At 43.0% G+C, this 17,805-nt stretch overlaps 1 protein-coding gene across 1 annotated transcript in view; it reads left to right on the forward strand.

Moving 5' to 3' along the window:
* Positions 1-17,805, forward strand: part of ITPRID1 (ITPR interacting domain containing 1) — a 47,530-nt gene that overhangs the window by 17,890 nt on the left and 11,835 nt on the right. Inside the window, 2 exon segments of the mRNA XM_069770042.1 lie at positions 423-1,036; positions 3,223-3,277. Of these exon segments, the coding sequence (XP_069626143.1) occupies positions 423-1,036; positions 3,223-3,277 (669 nt within the window).

A 17,805-nucleotide genomic window follows, 5' to 3' on the forward strand; every position in this document is an offset into this window, starting at 1 on the left:
TATGCATTTTGCAGTTATCCTGGACAGCTGCCAGCTGTAAACATTTGAGATCAGATTTTAATAACTTTATTCACATGAATTTTAATAAGTCCTCAAAAATGGCATCCAAGTCTGGCCCAGCCAACCGGAGAATTTCAGGCTGGATTCTGTAACCTTTATTCACATAATAAGCAGTATTCAGCTCCACTTGACCCAATGAATTCAACATTGTGTAAGTGTTTGTCTAATATAAAGAACTATGCAGTGACGTCTGTGTGTAGCCTGAATGGATCCTCTGGAAGCAAGTGGAAAAATTTAGCCACTTTTGAATGAGGTACTTAGTATATTTCTTGGCAATGACAAGATTGAATAGTCGTTGCATGTGACTATTTCAAATTATGTTTTTTAATAACCGTGTTGCCTTCCATTCTGCCAAACTTAAGAACGTTTTCGACAGCTGGAAGTACTTGACCACGTAAGCAGTGCCCTCTCGTCTTTGCTGACCGACGTCAACACCCAGCAGACCAAAGCACAGAATGCCGGCGGGGATGAGACTGCTCTCCTGGATGCTACAAAGAGCAGACCTGTGGTCACACAAGCGAAGCAGAGGAGAATAGGTCAGCTCCTGAAAAGAGCTTCTTGGCAGACAACGCTGCTGAAACAGGGCTCACTGGCACCTGGGGAAGCCAACTTGCCCAGTAGGAAAGAGCAACGCTGTTCTTGTGCAGATATTGCTGAGAGGGCAACAGTCCAGGCAGGCTTTTCTGCACATGTTACATTGGGCTGTCTGACCCAGGAGCAAACCCCCAGAGATGAAGGTGCCTCAGCATATCCCACATGCCAGTGTCCACCGACTCCATCAGGGAAAGCCTGGGCTCCATCGGGGAAAGCCTGGGCTTCATCGCACCTAGCTGAAGAACAGCCCCACCTTTCTCCTGCATGTGAGGTGCCTGCCAAATACAGGCCAAGAAAGGAGCCACCTTTGCTTGTGGCCCACACGCTCAGAAAAGTGGCTAACCTAAACTGCAAGCTACCAGACTCATCTGAAATGGAAGAGGTGAGGTGGATTTTTGTGTATTGTGCTAGCAACGTACCTCCACCCATACCTATGGTATAAGTTTGGATTCCCTTTTTCATGATGGAAGCTAGAGTAAATTATTTCAACAAACACCATGCAGCAGCATTATGGGGAAAAACAGTAGGATTTACACTACTCATTGGGGTTTTGATTATTTTAAATTGTCTTTGTGTTAGGATACTGTCAAAGAAGTTGGCACTGAAGTTACTGAGGTAGGATTCATTCAACCAGTGTGATAGTGTAAGATGCCAATGTGTTTTATGCAGTGCTAGGTTTGGGGTGTTTTTATAGAAGGAAGTTGCAGGAACACTAATACATATGGTAAAGGATATTTTTACAGATCCAGTCATTAACCAGGGTTGGGGTTTTTTTCCTATCTTTTTTTTATCCCTAAGCTCATTTTCTGGTGTGCTCTTTCAGAAAGTTGCATCACAAAATTAGCCTTGATTTTATAGCAGTGTTTGAAATATTTTATCGCTCTGTATGCTAAGCATCCTAAAACCAGAATAACTTATAACAGCAGCATGTTCTCATATCCAGTCTGCAAAGTCCATGATACTCAGCTCTCTGTATGCTTTAGCAACAGTGGGTTGTCAGTGGGGGTTCAACATGAAGTAGCAGAGGCCAGAATACTTGCCGGTCCCTTTTTTACTTCTAGGGTTGTTTTGTGAGCAGCAGTTTTTCTGGCCGTGCTACTCCAGAAAAAGGGCTATGGTAGGATACTCTACAATCATACAGACTCCACTGGGATACCTACAGGAATACTTTTCCCTTTACAGCCATACTTCAAGACTGAGGAAAATGAAGGAGTCAAAAAATTAAGCTCTACTGTAAGAATCAAAGAAAGGAGAAGAAATGGGATGGTTGGCAGCCCCCTGAAAACATATGGAGCATGGGAGGGAGGGTGGGAGGGAGGGAAGGAAAGGAAGGAAAGAAGGGAGGAAGCAGTGAGTGGCTGGAAAAGGTGGGCGGCTTAAAAAATTTTCCATTTTTTAAAGCATTGGAGGTCAGGTTAAGGTGGTGGCATTCTTCTCAAGGAAAGGATATTTATCTTTTCAAGTCCTTCCAAAGGTGTATTTTTCTGTGCAAGGTTTGGTGCAGCCTTTGTGTTGGAAGAGCTGACTCAAGAATCAGAGCACAGGCCTGATTATCAGCCTCAGTGGAGAAGGTGTCTTTCGGACATCTCCAGCACAGTAAATTTATAGTCCCAAAGCAGCCCATATGTCTTTGTAAAGCACTTAGCATGCTGGACTTGCAGCTCTGTGACTAGAGACTCACACAAAAGTGAGGACATTGACAGAGCAGTAAATGCAGATGATCGTAAACTCTCCAGTTTGATGTCTAAGACAATTTGGTGAATGCTGTATGCTCAAATTAGACAGGGTATATATTGTTTAACTTCTGAGTTTTCTCTAACACATCATTAAATTAAGGCTGTAAGAACCATGAACTTGCTGAAACCATCAGGCCACCTAAAGTGTTAAGTCTGGCAATGGCCAGTAGCAGATGTATGGGGAACAGAATAACAGGCACATATAGAGCAATTCTTCTCCTGTATTATTCTGGCCTTTGACAATGAGGGGCTTAGAGATCTCCTGAGCTACAGACTTGATGGAGGACAGACCCAACATGCATGTTCATGTGTTACTTGTATCTAATAGATCCCCTTTTCTATTAGCTCTGAAGGAGTTTATGCAGCACCATGACATGATGTTCCCCTGGATAATATGAAAAAGTCAGATGGGTCTTCATTCCTAGAGGAAAAAAATTCTGACCTTACATACACTCTTTGGCAAGAATTTGCCTCCATATGGTTACATTTCCTTGGGTTTCTTCTACTAGGTCATATTTTTTTTCTAGGGACATTTCTCTGAGGCTGTTCAAACAAGATAGTGTATTTATATGTTGGGAACCTTTATGTATTGATTACTTTGAGCAAGGCTTGGAAATGTTCTGAGACTAGAGCCTGGTTTATGACAAAAACCAAATATTTTAAAGAGGAGACAATCAAAAAAGGAACTATCTGAATGATTTTATGCTTTCACTTTGAAATGTCCAGAAAGTTTTCTTTTGTTTTAACTCCTAACCCCCCTCATAATAAGGCGTATACTCATAATCATTACCATCAATAAGAATTTTTCCTCCTCTCTTCCTCTTCTTTTCAGATTCAGAGTTTTGAGGATGAAAGTCTATGTGGAAATGCTCCTGACACCACTTCAGGTGAGTGTTATGAAATAGACAATTTAGCCAGTTTTGTTTTTAAAACACTGTTCCCATGTACCTGCTTTTAAAGTTTATCCTAACAATAGGTTTTCCTTCTCTGCTCCCATCACCTCTAGCATTTGGATGCATTATTCTAGACATGGCAGTCTAGCTCATAAGACTTGATAAATCATAGGGCTGTAAAATACACTTGGCTTGTCAGGGAGACACGATGAGTACACATGAAAAGGCTACCTCACCTGCACAGCTTTGAGCCTGTCTGATGCTTTAAGCAGACTGCTTTACTCTTCCAAGCGACACCAAAGCTTTTCTCCTGCTTGGTGAATTATTTGCCAGATGCAGACGACCCCTTATCAGCCAACTCTCAGATCCCTAGGAGATTAGTCAACCAGCAGACTGGACACAGTGGCTCTTCAGCCACCCTGTACCCAGCTCAGCCAGGACTGTGCAACCAGGACGTTCTGGTGGCAGGATGGCCTCTACCCCATCATCTGAGTCTCCTATACCACATAGACTATCACCACATGACTGGACATAGCATTGAATCATGTGTTAGAAAATAAGTTATTTGAGGAGTCTATGAAAGGATTAAAAGCAAAGCTGTTAGACCAGATGTTATGCTGTCATTTGGGGCAATCAGCTTGGATCCTGAGAAGTGTTTGCTGTCAGGGGTGGCAGTACTGGGGAAACGGAGCTTTCTCCAGAGCAGGTAGCGGTCAGCCTTGCTCTCCAAGGACCCTTGCTAACCAGTGGTTAAAGCAGGACTGGCAGTTTGGTTTTTTTAAATGAGGCAGAAATTTAATGTGGAAGAACTAATAAGTAGCAAGAATCATAGAATCATTTAGGTTGGAAAAGACCTTCAAGATCATCGAGTCCATCAACGATGCCCACTAAACCATGTCCTGAAGTACCCCATCTACTCGCTTTTTGAATACCTCCAGGTATGGTGACACAACCGCTTCCCTGGGCAGCCTATTCCAGTGTCTGACAACCCTCTCAGTAAAAAAATTTTTCCTAATATCTAACCTAAATCTCCCTTGCCTCAACTTGAGGCCATTTCCTCTCGTCCTATCTCCAGCCACCTGACAGAAGAGACCAGCACCCACCTCACTACAACCCCCTTTCAGGCAGTTGTAGAGAGCGATAAGGTCTCCCCTCAGCCTCCTTTTGTCCAGGCTAAACAACCCCAGTTCCCTCAGCCGCTCCTCATAAGACTTGTGCTCCAGGCCCCTCACCAACTTGGTTGCCCTTCTCCAGACACGCTCCAGCATCTCAATATCTTTCTTGTAGTGAGGGGCCCAAAACTGAACACAGTACTCGAGGTGCGGCCTCACCAGTGCAGAATACAGGGGAACAATCACCTCCCTGGTCCTGCTGGCCACACTATTTCTGATACAGGCCAGGATGACACTGGCCTTCTTGGCCACCTGGGCACACTGCTGGCTCATATTCAGCCGACTGTCAACCAGCACCCCCAGGTCTTTCTCTGCCAGGCAGCTTTCCAGCCACTCTTCCCCAAGCCTGTAGTGCTGCATGGGGTTGCTGTGACCAAAGTGCAAGAAGCAGATAGCAAGGGACAAAGGTGAAAGTTTGGTAAGCCCTCACCTTTTGAGGACTACATTATATTACTTTGGGGGAGCCAGCACAAATAATTAAGCAACCCAAGTTCATACACAGGTATCTAAAAAAAAAAATCAGATATGCACTGGTGCTGGTCATTCACAGATACCATTGGCTGCAGTGGCAGCTGGATTTGCAGGAGTGAAATCATGAGCCTGTTGAAGGCAGTGGTATAAGTCCTACTGACTTCAGCAAGGGCAGTGTTTTCATCAAAGTGTGTGGGGTTTTCTTGGTAAATGTTAGAGCTCAGTAAAGGTGATAAGAGCAAATCATGAACTCCTCTATTCTGGAAGGCTTATTTTTGTTACCAAATTATCTGTAAGCATAAGTTTGCCGTTCTACTAGGGGTTTTTTAAACTGTGTAATACATTGCATATCTATGGCATTCAGCTGCTCTTGCCACATCTTCTGGCTGGGTTGTAAGTGTCCAATCTGTCAATGTGTGGCTCCAGTGACTTTTGGGGCTTAATGTCAGGTCCTTGTTGCTTTTCAAACTGTATGATTTGTCACCTGAGTTATGTGAGGTTACTTTGATTTTGTTCTCTGATGGATGTCTTGATCTTCGTGAACAAACATGAGCCCCCATACCAGTAGTCTTGCTCATAGCGGTATCTGTACAAAGAATAGCAATTCCTCAGGACTGGTGCAGTGAAAAACACCATTTGGACAAACATTCAGTGAGAAATTAAAAAAAAGAGAATGTGGACATAGCCCAGTGGGGAAAAAATTCAAAACGTAATAATGTACCCACCAATGTTTTTTCCTTTCTTTGTCCATTTCTAAAAAATGACTGTGCTATTTAATGATGAAAGGCATTAGTTAAAGGATTTAGCAGATTGTATAGGTGTATCAATCACAATGTAAAGGGTAAAAATAACTGTATGCCCTGAATACTCTTTTAAGACATAGGAATAAGCATGTAATTAGTAGTGATTTCATGACAGAAAACACAGAAATTAATTATTTGTTTTTAATTCTGGAAGGACTGTCATCCAGTTAAGTGATCAATCAAAATCATACGAGCAAAGTGAACTTATGTAAGATTTATGCCTTTGCAGAACCATGATACTATTTTAGAGTTTTGTTTAAACACTGGAATCTCTCTCTCTTTCTCTCTCTCTTTTTCTCTGTTGTTTTACTGTCATTGATGCTTGGCCTAAATTTAAAGTGGAGATTTCCGGCTTTTTTTTACAGGCTTTTTTCATATTCTCTCTCTTTTTCCCACTGCTCTTAAATTGCATACCCTTCCATACCCATGGGAGTTTTATTGTGACTTCAACTTGCTGTGCATCATGGAAACAGTCTAAAAATTGCCAGTTGTGAATGTAATATTGTTAGTAGTGATAATACCTAGCTCTTAAGAAGGTTCGTACCAAATTCAGCAGAATGTGGCTCAGACCCATAAGCAGGGGTCCTCAAAATAGGAGTGAGTGGGAAATAGAGTCCATCAGAAGCCTACACAAAGAAAACCTCAGCTCCCAGGAGAGCATGCCTGAATTTAGATTTGGCCTCCAAATTCTCTGGGGCACAGGCTGCCTATTTTTCAAGGCTTGTGCTGTGCCTGATACCATAAGGGCCCACTCTCATTTGGTTGTGGGCTCTGTTGGAAAGGGTGTGAGTGATGACGCAGATGTGAGAGCCTGACATGACCCTGCGGAAATGGAAGCTCACCTGAGTGGGAAAATGCAAGGTGCCCACTATGAGAAGAAATAGAGATAGACAGGAACAGACTGCTTTGCCTAGATGGAGCATGTTAGAGACGGGTGACTTATAGAAGTACTTGTCCCAGTGGTATTGTCCCTTGGCTCTGTAGCCTGGCCTCAATTTTAGTCCAATTGCTTAATTTTCTACACTCCCCATGAAAGCCAATTCCCTGGCTGCTGTGTGTCTTCTTTATATTTCTCCATAATGTAGATTCTGGCTGTTTAACTGCAGTAGGCTTTATGATAAGGCTTTTTTTCCCTCTCTCTTGGCAGAATGCTGAGACTTAATTTTAAAAGACGCTCAAACCCCCCCAAACATCTCTGAATGACTTACAGGGAAAGCGGAGTGTTTTCTAGCTCTGTTTTAAAAAATATTACAATCTTTTTTATTAGGCAATTTTATCATTGTTATAAATAAGTAATTGTACTGGGGAGAAGGGATAATCCTTATTTAATTAAATTCATCTATACTCCCAGGTTGGCAGCAACCAGACATATGTGAGACTAATACCCACAGCCTGCCTGTATGCATGTGCAATTAAAAATTCACTCTACAGTAGCACTGGCAGTTTAGTGTTGCTTTTGGCATTTACAAATTCTTTTATTTTGTGACTTTTTTTTTACCATACACATATGCTGGAGCAGATGTTGCTTATTTGTTGTTTATTCAAATCTGTAGGCTCTGGCAGCTAACTCCATTGTTCTGTAATGAAGCTTTATTCACTGTCCTGTATTAGGACCCAGCAAATGCATGACAGACAGAGTTAGCTCTCAGCAGGAACTACAGTTATTGTCCTTACTTATTGGCTGTTTATATTCTAAAGCTCACAGTTGAGAAAGCTGGCTGGGCAGGGTAAGGGGCTGGGGATGCTGTGTGCAGAGGAAAATTACTTGACTCCACTCACTGTATCTTTGCCCTGATGAGGTGCAGGCTTGCATGTAAACTCATCTGTTGCAGGGATTTCATATTCAGCACTTGAAAAATAGAGCTGTTCTCCCCCTCCACCCCCTCTTCTGCCTTGTTCTCCCTCCCCCACCCCTGCTGCTCCTTCCTTTTTCAATTAGCCTTTGTAAAGCATTGGGTTTAACTAAAGGATGTTTCAATGTTGCTCACCCCCGTTAACTCAGCACGTGCCTGAAAATTCATTAGCAGCAATGTCTATTAGGGAGGCATCGGAAGTCGGTGTTATTTCAGTGCACATTGTAGTCACCCGCTCCTCCTTGCTCCTTATTTACTTCCCTCTCCCTCTGCGGAGCGGCCACACACCCAAAAGGCAGGAATTCCTGCACGGTGCTGACCCGAGCGGACACACTGCTCCCGGGCGCTTGAGTGCCAAGAGAAAGGCATTAGCCTGCTGGAAAAGCCCTTGGTAGCCCAAGAGGCAATCAATCAGGGAAGTAACCACCTCCATCTGGCTCGCTGTGACATGGTAGCTTGCTACCGAAGCGCTTGTGATTCATCTTGTCCCAACGAGTGGTGCCAGGGATCGCATGCACCCAGTTTTTGCGGCAGCTGGGAACGTCCTAGCTTCCCTGCACGCTGAGCTAACACATTAGCTCCTGTGACTTATCAAGTAGCAATTCTTTGAATTATCACACCTTCACTCCTCCTACTCACCAACTCCTCTGATGGTTTGGCACCATGGGAATATTCGCAGAATGCAATTGGTATTTCTTTTAATTGACTGAGTGCCAAGAACGTGAATCCTGTTTATTATCCATTATCCATTGTAATGTCTGCCTGCAACTGAAGGAGCAACGTCTACAAAAGTGCAAGAAGAATAGGCACAGATATTTCCTAGGCTTCAAAGAGTACAGGATCTTCTGTGTACCTTTCTCTAGTTTCAGTATTAAGAAGTGAACTGCTATTTCACATTTCCTATTTGCTGTAGTGCCTACATAACACTGTTTTTCTTCATGTATAACACAATGAGTTTTAGTTTTAAGTACAGATTAAAGGAAAGGGAAAGGTAAAGAGACAGCCAAAGGGAAGACTTGCTAAAGCTGCAGCCAAAATCAGGAGCTGAACTTAAAAATGTCCTACAACTGCTCTTGTGTTGATATTGCCTGACATTTATGTTAAATTTTGGCATTGGTTAATGATCACATACAGTCTCCAAATATGAGTTCTCCCTTCATAAAACGTGATGAATAATAGATCCATAATAGATAGATCCCTCTTTGCAACAGTTTTATCTTCTGCAGGTGACCTGGCACAGAGGAGACATCCGCCTTCTTTAAGGCTGCTTTGGGTTGCCTCCATTTGTTTTATGATGCCGCAGCCCATATTTTTCCCATCTTCTGCACATGAACCATGTAAAAGCCTTCTTATTCTTTCCTGTTTCTTACATAAGGGATCTGTAAGTGAGAATAAGAGGAACCCATATCATTTTAATGCATTTTGTATCCTGAAGAAGTCTGGAGAGAAAATCCTGTGGTCCCAGAAAGAAGCAGAGACAGAGAAAAGTGAAAAGCAAAGTTGTGAAATGACGAGTCTTCAAACCTTCCTGCATCTTTTCCCCATCCAGAAACATCCTGAGTTGTCTGGTCCCCTCAGTGAAGTCCTCCTAGAAAGACAATTTACTTCTGCAGCTCTTGAGAATACCCTGGCTGCTTTGCTTTGCCACAGTCCTCCTTGATGTATCTCATGCACAGGTGTATGTCTAAGTTCAGCAAAACTAGATGGGCAGCAAAGAAAGGAAGTCTAGCAGACTTTTGAAATGGCTTCTGGGAGGTCACGCCACCCACCAGTGGTGTCGGGACACCCTACCTGTGGTCCTCAGATCTAAGCAGCCATCCCAAGAGCTTTGAGGGGTTGTATGATTTTCAGTGAGTGCATTCCTAAAAGTCATTGCACATTTATAACATTTCATTGCATGTATGTGTCATTTTAGGTCCTACTGAAGCAGGCTGATTCATCCTAGTGGGAAAGAATATGCACACACCGCATACTTAAGGCAGATGGCCCAGTGAAAGTTATAAAACCTGCTGTTGTTTAAATCTTAGGGAGGAAAAAAATCATAAAATACCTTAGGTATCCAGGAGGACAATCAAATACTTAAGAGACATTGGTTTAGATTAACAGTGATAGCCTTTTAAACAAGAAAACTTCTGAAATGAAATCTAGTTATGCTAAAGTTGTGCTGAGATCTTGAAAGGTCTTTTCTAATATTTCCTTCCCTGCTTTTTCTTCCCATGCCCTCAACAGACCATAGGAGGATCAGAGCCTTGCCTGTGCAGTCACGGACCTCCATGTTGCTATACTAATTGTTCCAGTTGACAGCCTGACCCTTTGAACCTTGCTGCAAAATTCAAAATCCCAACCCCACATCCAGTTTAGCCTTTGAGGCGGCTTTGTGAGAACTCACATACTTTTTCTGATGGCACCGCATTGCTTTGCCATGGCTGCTATGAGAGGGTTGATTCACCTCATTGTCAGTGACACCTGTGAGAAGGGGACCTTTTGGTGTTATTCTGGGTATATTTTTATGCTCTGGAGAACTCTGATTTCTTTACAGATGAGAAACATGATTCTTATTCCATACATTGCCTACATACTTGTCAACTACTGGCTGATACTTAGCATTTCTGCTTGGGAAAATATCACTGACAAAGAGAGGCAAGCTTACCAAGCCTGACATTCTTAGACCCCCTGAATGCAGTTTAATGGCTATTACCATGGAAATAGAGCTATTATAATTGACTGTTGATCTCTACAAAGTAACACCCAAAAGCCAGATACCTGCTCTGGCCTCCTAGTTGCTTTGGGCACTGCTGACCACCCAGAAGTTGTAGGACCTAGCAAAAACATAGGGGCTTTTCACTCATTTTTCTCAAAGGTCTCTGTAAGAGTTGCTGGAAGCCATCCTCCCTTTTGTGAGGTGCTCTCAGTTGCAGAGCGCCCTATGAGGCTCCTTGCGATTGCCTATTTTTTATTCATTATCTCTGTGCAGCTGCTACTGGGAGAAGTTGTGATGTAACATGATCTACAGTGTAGGCTGATGACATTCAGCTCTACCTCTCATTTTCATCAGAAGCAGACACAACCATCACCCGTCTCTCCCGACATTTGGCAGCGGCACGAATCTGAATTAATGACAGTTGGCTGAAGCTCAGTTGAAATAAGATGGAAGTGATACTGACTCTCAAGGAAAAGTAGGAGGAGGATCTGGCAAAGTTTGAAGCTGTTTCATCAGCTGAGGGAAGATAAAAGACCATTGTCAAAGTGACTGCAATTTCAGGTTTTGACTAGATTCATCACTACTCCTAACCTCCCAGACTGCAGAAACATCATTTATCACAGAGAACTGCCTATAGTGTTCTCTCTTTTCCTGTCAAATTCAGCTCTTGCATTACTCATTTATACTTGTACCATTTCTAGGGCAGTGTGTTCTTGTGTAGGACAGGCAGGAGGTGATGGGAAACTCTGACTTGGGGGGAAGGCCTTGCTCAGGATCACGGCAGTTTGCAGGGATGCGTCCGCTGCTCTGAGCAACAGTGTGGGAGATTCATGATGTTGATCTGTATTACCAAACCTGATATGACCTCTGTCCCCAGCTACTTTAATTACTTTCTGTAGCTCCAGCCAACCTGTTAAAGGAGGTTTCCAGAGTTGTGGACCAAATTGTACTGGGGATATTCTTGAAAGGGGCAAAGGTGGAGACTTCTGGATGGTGAACCTCTTCCACCAATGCCCACAGATGTCAGTTCTGACCCTCTCTAGAGAGGCACAGGGTTCACTAGTGCAGGAAATTACATCCTTTTCTGTGATGTACAAGGTAGAGAACATGCTTCCCCTGCCCGTATTCATACCTGATTTGGGTAGGAAGGAGGGGAAATGAACAGTCAAAAAAAAATTAAAATGGTTTCATTTTTCTTTAATGAGTAGCTTTACAGAATATTATCAGCTAATTCAGTTCTTCTCCAAAGCTTCCTTCTACACAGGAGCTCAGGACAACCTGTAATGCAAGAGAGTGAAAGAGAGAGCCAACCAACCCACCCACCAGCCCCAGGCATTTCACAAAGGAGTATATTTATACCTGCTGTCGCGGCGCTGACTGTAGCACGCAGCAGATGTACTGAAGCTAGTTTTAAATCAGTAAGCATGTGCATCAGCTTTAAAGCATGCTAGCATGTAGTGCAGGTACCAGTGGCTGTCTAGCCACAGCATTGTGGAGCTGACAGTGCACCCTCTCACCCTGCTTTTTAGACAGGTTTTGCAACCTGGGCAGCGCTCCAGGCTGCTGTGCTCTGCCTGCCGCCTGTGCTGTGCCACGAGCATGCTAGACATAACCATACCAGACACTGAATCTTAAGCCAAAAACTTGGCTGGAACTTGGTGCAAAACTGCTTTTTTCCTCGGGTGTTCTGGAGGAGGACTGAAGCTGAATGCTCTGACAATAGCCGTGGATTTGCTACCTAGCTATTGCTGTCATGTTCTGGGCCAGCACAGTTTGTGTCTTTAATGCTCTGTGACCTGGTTCCCTCAAGCACTTATGGCTGATATCTGGAGAGCATCTAGGCCAATGTCCTCCGAGGGGGACGTGGGCACCCAAAGCTCTGCGGGGAGCCGGGCCCTGGGCGAGGAGTGGGAGGCTGCGCAGGAGGACAAGAAGCACGCACGGTGTGCGCACTCCCAGGGCCCCTGGAGCTATGCACGTGTCTCCTGCTAATGATGGCTGTGACAGCCAGACCCCCATGATAAACGTGTAAAGAACTGCAGGCTGAAGGCGGAGATGAAGCAAAATATCGGCAGCTGTCATATGACGTATGTGTCCCCCACCTTGCGTCCCCCCCGGCCCTGTCTCACCTCCTCGGGGTGCAGGATACGTGCGCTCGTGTCCCACCTGAGGTGGCTGCAGTCACGGGGGCTGCAGGGCTTTCCCCCCTTGTTCACGATGAATCTGGCTTCACCCCCACAAAAAGAAAAGTATACCTGAAGTCTTCCATATGCCAGTGGTACCTAAAGTGATGGGGAGAAGAACACTGCAGACTGGGTGAGAGCTGGGGGAACTGGGTTTTGACAAGCAGGAGGAAATTCCTCAGAGGAGCCAGGTTTTGCTCTTCTGGGCATAGAGCTTTCTCCTGTTCCGTTCATACAGCACGTATCAGCACAGCGGGGCACAATTAATAAGAGAAATAGCTTTGTATAGAACTTTTTTAAAATATATTTTCACCCAGTCACACTGTGTAAGATGATTGACACGAAACTCCCCTTCAATTCAAAGGGAGCAGGGGATAGACAAATTTAAGTTACACTTGGCTTTGAATAAAAATAGGAGCTTTTGCTGCATCTGGTGCATTTTGGGGTGTATTATTTGCTTTCAAATAATATGGCTATTCTAATAAGATGGTTTATCTAATTTCTGCTATAATGTCATTGAAAAATAAAATTGCAGGAGGTGGATAAAAACTCTGGTTTGGGCCTTTGGAAAACAGTTTGTGGTTTATGTGCTGCTGCCATCTGGTGACTGTTCTCCTGAAATGCAGCACAAACCCGAGCTGTAGCTGTACGGAGGGAGGCGAGTGCTGCAGCTCTGCTCCAGCGGCAAGCGGTTCTGGACTGAACCCTCTTAAGGGCAAGTTGTAGAACGGTGTGTTGCATTTGGCCAGAAAAGAACTATAAACTAGATCTTTCTCACCTCAGTTTGCTTGTTCATCGCCATTTCTGCAATGCCGAAAGTGAATCGGTGTTACAGAAGTTGTACAGGGATATTAAAAAAAAAAAAGACTAAGAATAGACTTTTCCTTTGAGATTTCAGTGGCACTAAATGAAATGTTCATGTTCATAGGCAATAATCAGTAACCGGTGCAGTTGCCTGTGGGGAAGCTACTTCTTAGATTAAGGAAAGACAGTACGATATGCTGGGAACAAACAGATTTTATGGAACATTTACATGGGATCAAGTTTTTCCACATACATGGGGACTGATACGAATAACAACATTTCTTTTCTCAAAATCCTGAAAGTTGTACAAAATGATTTCTTCCAATGCACCAAGGCTGAGTGAGCTTCAGAAAGTCCACTGTTCTGGATAACAGCACTGAAAAAACAGTTCTTTTTGGCTTATGCAGAACACACATTTTCAGTGGAGTTTTATTAGCTCTTAATGGCCATATCGTGGTGTGTGATACTTAAAAATTAGTGGTGCCTATCCTCTGAGTAGCAGGAGAGGGGAGTAAGCTGCAGCAGCTCTGCCATCGTAGGACTGGAGCATCTGTAACTGTGCCATGCAGCTGACGTATTCCTCTAGCGCGTAGCCAGCTCACCCTGCAACATCATTTTGTGTGATGCCATAGGCAGGGCAGTGTTGTTAAGGATAATATACAGATTTATCAATTTGCAGAGCAGGAGGAGACAGAGTGAAACGTCTAAATGGGAAGGATGCAGTTAACTACTCAAAATGAACCCATTTTTATTTTGAAAGTACTGTTTGAAAATGTATTTTTTAAAGTCCTTTATTGTCATGTAAGATAGAAATTCTTGATTTTTTTGCCTTGTGTTGGAGGATCAGAGCGTTCACATCTTCCACTCGCTGTCGTAAGGGCCGTAGTGCTGAGCAGCTTTGGTGGACAAAGCATTTTAGCATTTGATGCCTGTGTTTGAGAAGCAAAAAACCAAAACATCCAACATGTAATAAAATATCCATTCAATTCTGGCACGTCTGTGGATGTGGTGTGATCTTCATTCACCCCATCTCTTACTGCGTTTGACTACTATTGAATTCAACTATTGTTGAATGAATGTGTTTCTTCAGGCGCAGTCAGTGAGATATTTGGCTGTCCACTTAACTCTGGGTGTGGGAATATTACGCATAGATTTAAGCCTGAATCTAGTTTCCCTGCTGAATTTAGCCAGAATGTCTAAGGTGTAATGAAGTTAATGCCTTGAGAGTTCTGTGTAAGAGATACTGCAAAAATGCCTTTGCCTATAGAGCAAAGTGGGAAAGTCTTATTCTAAGTAAGTCCTTCAGGCTTCTTTTTCTTTTACAAAATATCTGACTAAATTGTGGCTTCTGTGTGTTATTTGGTCCCATGTACGTAGCAGATAGTTTTAGAAATATTTATCCATATCAATGTCCAGCAACGTTTTAAAAGCTACAGAAATATCTACAATTTGAACAGCACTGCTAGGTTGCAATTAGCCATTCTGCTTTTTCCTATGACAGGATGAGCAGTCCAGATTTTAATTTGTGAATTTAAAGTTCAAATTTGCACAAATGCTCTTGCATTTGAAGTTTTTGTGCCTATGCTTCCCCATGTACTCAAATTATGTAGAAAACAAATATTGAAGTACATTCATCAAGGTTAATGTGATTCAAAAGACATGCAAAAAATGTGCTATTATTTACAAGCAGTGTAGTAGTTCTCACGGCATCTTTTACAGTTTGCAACCATTCTCCAGGCTGGAAACTAGAAAGAGGCTGTGTTGTTTGCAGCCAAGTCCACAGAAAACCAGCTGTGGAGTCTTCAGAAGAATGCAGAACTGTACACCAGCACCTATTTTTTTAATAATTAGGGAATATTCTTTTGTTAATGTTGAACCTAGGAGCCTGGTAGTTTCAGAAAGTTCCTACACTGAAGGCTGCTGAAAATGAGAGCCACTGTGTCTGCATGCAAATAAGGGGAGAGAAAAAGTCTCTTAATGAAATTGGATTGATCAAGTAAGGGCTGGAAAGCTGTGGGACCTTTGGGATTTGGAAGGCATGTACTTTCTTATGCGATACAAAGTGAAGCAGAAACCCGATTAGTAAGTTCCTCTAACCTATTTTTATTTAAAATTCAGGCAGAACAGAAATGGGATGCAGGAGCTAAACTATCCCAGTTCAATTAGCACAGAAAGGCGAAGAGCCAAGGTTTTCCTCACCAAGATCTTCAGGGGCGATTCTCAGTTTCCCTCTTTCCAGCATAACCAGATGTATTCTCTGTACAGGGCCCAGAGTTGTAATTTTTAGTTCATAGTTGAATACTGGTCTGCGTCTCTACTTCTTCTCCAAACATACTTTATCTTTCCTTGGTGTGATGCTCTGCATGTATTTGCAGAATCTCTACAGGTTTGGGTGTCTCCACGCACTAGGAGAACTGAGCAGAGCTACATGAATAATGGATATTTTGGTTCAGTGGCTAAACCAAATGATCGAGGGAAAAATGCAGTTTGGGTAGACTAGAAGCAAAAACATGTTTTGCTTAATGTTCAGGTGATTTAACCCATTTTTTGCACCATTCTTCAAATGAAAAAATTAAGTTGCTTCCAGGAAAAAAAAAAAGCTCATTTGAACGAGAAAGGTGAGAGCATTTAAAAATGTCAAAATAAACTATGTACATTTTGCCGACCTTCTCCCCCATCCTTTTGGCCAACTTGTATCCCTTCTAAAGACAATATTTCAGTTGCTAAAAGGCTTTAGTTCATTTAAACATGAGGAATTTTTGCTGTGAAGAAGCGGTGTCCCTAAACGTGACCTTGGCCACTGCTGAAAGGGCTTTAGATGCTAGTCTGTTCTGGGACAAACCATTACCAGCATCCAGCCTGGACATTTTCAGATACCTGGTAGATAGAGTAATTTGTCCTAGGAGAACTAGCAAAGACCCACTTTGGACGCACACCTGTAAAGAGTCAATCTCCTAGTAGAAACTCAGGCTATGGGTATCCTCGCTGGATATTAGAGCCTGCCAAGAAAAACTGGACCGTTACAATTGGCAAGCTGTTAACATTGCTGAAAATTTCACGAAGAGGGAAACTCTATTCCTCCTCAGGACAGCATCAGGCACGGTCCAATTTGCAGTCTCACTTAATTGCTATTTGAGACACTAAGAGGAAAAGAAGTGATAGATTGGCCCACTCCTCACCCAAAACAGTTTCACTGGTATGCAAATGCTGCCCGCCATTATGCAAACATTACTTGGCCCTGGTATACAGACATGAAACCAAACTATATTTACATAGGTTGAAAGTGGGCTGCCTCAAATTGAAAAGGCTATCATGTTTAATCTACTTCTGGCACAGCCCCAGCCTGCAGTACGACCTGCCTTCCCAACACAACCGTGTTCCACATTTCTCCCGGGAGCGTGCTGTTCAGCTTGAAGTCCTTGTAGGAGCACTTTGCCAATCTGTTCATAGCTTTTTATCCCACCTTGAATTGGAGGCCCATATTCATTTTTACTAAGTCTTTTTTTAAATTCAGGCTTCCACTGAAATTGAGGGAATTTTGACTGGCTTCGAATAAAGCGCTACAGATTCAGAGGAACATCTCATCTTTTAAAAACCCCTTACCTTCTCCTGCTTACCTTCAACAGGGCCTAGCATACTGGGTAGGATCTTGCAAGTCATTGTGGGATGTAATGATTAAATTAGGCATCTGAATGTAGTTGAAAAAGAACTGCAGCTCAGACCCTCAGAGACATTGTTTTGCACTGACGATATGGGGAATGTAAGCCTTTACTCTAGGAGTATTAGTTCATTACACATCTAATATGTAGGTAGGTGCAAATTAGATGCCTAATTCAGATGAAAGTTATTACTTGGTCTGAGGGCAGGAAATCATAGTAACAAGCACAGGTGAACTCTGCTTAACATTGTTCTCCTTCTACTATACTTTTCTTCTCTTTTATAAGTTTCTATTTTGCTAATATAAAAATTGTAGAAACTGGATTTACATTCAGAATGGTAATTAGGTCCTATTATATTACCATGTTTAAATACAAATCCAGACAGCCTTTCAGAGTGCTTTGAGCCTTGATTTGTCTACATACCTTGCATGTTTAATCAATGAGAGCCATGATAGTAGAGCACACATCATACCTCCTGGCAGGGCAAGTCTAGGGAGACACATGGAGGTCTTTCTGTAGCCTAACTGTAGTGATATTAACTTGGTCTGCAGACATTTCATCCAGTCTTCAATGTCTCACCTTGTGCCTAAAGATCAGCCTGGAGTCCACTGCCACACGTTTTGGGTAGTTCTCTAGCTCGTGCATTAATGTAAATGTGGGTGGGAAGGCTGCGCGGTTGCACTACACAAACGAAATTGACTGTTGTTGGAGCAGATGCATCGCATTTATCTTAATAAATTGGTCAAACCTGGCTACAGCCACCTGGTTTCGACCAAGTCAGAAGATGAATTCTAACCACACTTACTCTTCCATTAAAAGTTACAGGGGTTTTCCCTACATGTAATTTCTAGTAGCATGCCAGCCACTTTGGTATCC

Source organism: Haliaeetus albicilla, chromosome 2 (assembly GCF_947461875.1).
Source record: "Haliaeetus albicilla chromosome 2, bHalAlb1.1, whole genome shotgun sequence".
NCBI lineage: Eukaryota > Metazoa > Chordata > Aves > Accipitriformes > Accipitridae > Haliaeetus > Haliaeetus albicilla.